The sequence below is a fragment of the Elephantulus edwardii genome, unplaced genomic scaffold (genome assembly GCF_000299155.1).
Source record: "Elephantulus edwardii isolate Elephantulus edwardi_28Jun2011 unplaced genomic scaffold, EleEdw1.0 scaffold00241, whole genome shotgun sequence".
NCBI lineage: Eukaryota > Metazoa > Chordata > Mammalia > Macroscelidea > Macroscelididae > Elephantulus > Elephantulus edwardii.
Genome location: NW_006399991.1, coordinates 4,072,316 through 4,076,061, shown reverse-complemented (window position 1 = coordinate 4,076,061; position 3,746 = coordinate 4,072,316). Strand labels below are relative to the sequence as shown.

At 38.9% G+C, this 3,746-nt stretch overlaps 1 protein-coding gene across 1 annotated transcript in view; it reads right to left on the bottom strand.

The window, feature by feature from the left end:
- Positions 1-3,746, bottom strand: part of EIF2AK3 (eukaryotic translation initiation factor 2-alpha kinase 3) — a 200,157-nt gene that overhangs the window by 63,593 nt on the left and 132,818 nt on the right. Inside the window, exon 7 of the mRNA XM_006898949.1 lies at positions 685-825. Within this exon, the coding sequence (XP_006899011.1) occupies positions 685-825 (141 nt within the window). The remainder of the gene's footprint in view (positions 1-684; positions 826-3,746) is intronic.

Here is a 3,746-nt window from a genome sequence, read left to right as displayed (position 1 = left end):
CCCCCAGCCCCAGCCAGAAAAAAAAAAAAAAAAAAACTGAAGTCTTCAATATGAATTGCATCTCAACATCATGATATAATAGAAAAAAAGTGAAACTGTCAATAATTTCATCTTGCTTGGATTCAGTCAACAACCTTGGTCATATCAGTCAGTAGATTATGAATATGTAGCATTGGGAAAGTGTGCCATCAGGAACCTCTGAGTACATCTGAAAGCTGGACAATGAATAAGGATGATAGAAAAAGAACTGATGCATTAGAGCTGTGTTAAAGAAGAGTGCTGAATATCCCATGGACTGCCAAAAGCACTTTCAGAGAAAGTGCAGCCAAAGAGTTCACTGGAGATAAAGCTAGTAAAGCTTTATCTCACATATTGTGGATATGCTGTTAGGGGAAGTAATTCCTTGGAAAGGGACATCAAACTTGGAAATGTAGAGGGTCAGTGAAGGAGAAGACCACCTTCAATAAGATGGACTGACAGTTTTGTGGAAACTCAAAGATATTGAGGATGAGAAGGATGGCATAGGTAGGACAGTTCAGATGTCTTCATGGGGTTTCAAAGCCATACTTGATTCAACGATACTTTATAACAATAGTCTTACTTTCTCTAGTTACTCAAACTTATCGCAAAAAATATACTTCTGAGAACTTGGGCAGTATTCATAAAATTTGATCATTTACTTACGAATTAAGGGTTTCCATTTGATTGTTGGCAAAGGAACAATTGCATTTTCATTATTGACAGATTCCAATGCCTTGGGATTTGTAGGAAACTTTTCTGAAATCCTGACTGATGACTGCAGATAGAGCTGGCCTCTGTACATTCCTAAATCAAACAAAAATAAAATAAAAATTTGAGTTTGTGCTTTTTTCCCCAAAAGAAGGTTCATTTTAATATAACAAAATTAGACTACTTCCAGTGTTTTACTCACGTGTTATATAGTTCTTTACAATATGGAACCATGTCTGCAGCACGCAGATTTGACCCATGCTTTATTCAACAAAAGAATGCCTCATACAATATTGCTCACATTTTTCACTTACAATATTTAGACAATATAATTACAGAAAAAAAACTCTACCTATGGAAATTTTCAACAATAGGAAGTCATTGTACACTTATGAAACCATAACTTAGACGAATGCTTTCCTCCTGAAAAAAACTTTACATGAATATATATAACTTCAGAGATATTGCTAACAATAATCAAATACTATTTTAATGCATGTGTGACCTATTATTCTTTCAAATTCTTGCATTTTTTGAGATTGAGGTATGAATAGTATATTGGCACAACTTAAAAGAATTTTATGAATCTCTTACCACTGAGACTAGTTCAAAAAATTAGATTTGAGATTTCAAAGTTTATTACATTAAAGGCATTCAACTGCCCAGAGGCATACCAGGTTAGATGTACAGATACCTAGGGAAAACCATCTTAGTCTCTACAGGAGAGCAAACTGATATGGAAGTAAAGACAAATGTAGGCTGGAAATAGTAGACTATGAGATTACGTGAGGAGTTCCAAGTTAGGCAATGTCTTTCTAATACAGTTTTCACAGAAAAGCAATATTCTGCAGTAACTGAAAGTTTCAGAATTAGACAAATGGGAAGAGAGCAGACATGGAAACCAAAACACAAATCTCTTTAAAAAAAAAAAATAAAATTTTTCATTTCCACTGGTTTATTTAAAAAGTCCATATACACTGTTTTCCACACCAGATCTTTCCCATTTCCTTTACTCACTGCTCCCTCCAACCATCAAATTGTGCAACCCTGTGATTAACCACCACCTCCACCCCACCCCCACCCATCCTCACCCCTCTGCTCCCACCCTCCCCTCCCTTGGATCCTCATACATGTTCTACAAGAATTCTCTTACATTACACCTATATTTTCATTAGCCTCTACCCACAATTTAGCAGTTGCATCAATTATGAATGTGGGAAATACACAGTAGTTTCACATTACTGCTTATTGCCATTTACACCATGGACTGCCAAAATTTTCCTATAAAGGAATGTTGTTGTTGTTATATGCTGTCGAGTCACCTGTGACTCATAGCAACCCTATGTACAACAGCCCTAAACTCTGCCCTATCCTGTGCCTATCTCACCATCTCCAAGACACCTACCGCCATTACCCCAGTCACTGGATCAGTCTATCTCATCGACAATCTTCCTGTCCTGTGCTGTCCTTCCACTCTCCCAAGAATGACCTCCTTCTCCAAGGACTGGTCCCTCCATTCAACATGTCCAAAGTATGTCAGACGAAGCTTCAGAATCCTTGCCTCCAAGGAGCAGACCAGCTTCACGCTCTCCAGGACAAATCTGTTTGTTTTCCTAGCAGTCCATGGTATATTCAATACTCTTCTCAAATACCACCGCTCAAAGGCATCAATTCTCCTTCTATCATCCCTAGTCATTGTCCAGCTCTCTGATGCATAACAAGTGATTGCAAAGACCATGGCATATATCAGGAGCACCTTAGTCTCCAGACTGACATCTTTGCACTTCAGCACTTTAGAAAGGTCTCTAACCACAGACTTTCCCATAACAATACGTCTTTTAATTTCCTGGCTGCTGGTGCCAAGAGTGTTGACCGTGGATCCAAGCAAACCAAAACTGAACAAACACTTTCAATCTCATCACCATCCATTATGATGCTGCCAATCGGCCCAGTGGTAAGAATCTTTGTTTTCTTGACACTAAGTCTCAATCCATACTGAAGACTGTAGTCCCTGACCTACCACAGCAAGTGCTTCAGGTCCTCCTCAGTTTCAGCAAGCAGGATTGTGTCATCTGCATAACACAGATTGTTAATGATTCTTCCTCCAATGATGGCATATTTCTCCTCCTAGAGCCCAGCCTCCCAGATAACCTATTCTGCATAAAGATTGAAAAGGTATGGAGACAGGATACAGCCCTGGAGTACACCCTTCCCAATTCTGAACCATGCAGTGTTTCCTTGCTCTTTTCTGACAACTGCCTCCTGATCCAAGTTTAGGTTTCACATCATGATAGATTAAATCTATGGGAAAAACTGCTGGAGAAGCTCAATATCAGGTGTGAAAACTAGGCCTGGTGCTGACTGTGGAACAAATCACCAACTACTCATATGCAAGTTTAAGCTGAAGCTAAGGAAAGTGAAATCAAGCCCACAGGAACCAAAATATGACCTTGAGTCTATCCCACCTGAATTTCAGAACCATCTCAGAAACAGGTTTGAGGCCTTGAACACTAATGAGCAAAGACCAGATGAGTTATGGGAGGATATGAAGAATATCATCCAAGAAGAGTGCAAAAGGTAATTGCAAAGATGGAGGAGGAAGAAAAGACCAAAATGGACGTCAGAAGAGACTCTGAAAATTGCACTGGAGCGCAGAGAAGCCAGAGTTGAAGGAAGAAATCAAGGCATTAAGGAACTGAACAAGATTTCAAAAGGCTGAGTGACAAGACAAAGTAAAGTATTATAATGAAATGTGCAAAGAGCTGGAGTCAGAAAATCAAAGAGGACGAACTTGCTCAGCATTTCTTAAGCTCAAGGAACTGAAGAGGAAATTCAAGCCTAGAGTTGCAATACTTAAGGATGCTTTCTTTGGGCAGAATATTGAGTGATCCTGCAAATATTAAAAGAAGATGGAAAGAGTATACAGAGTCATTATACCAAAAGGAATTGGCAGACACAGAAGAATTTAACGAAACAACATATGAGCAAGAGCCTATGGTGATAAAGGAAGAAGTTCA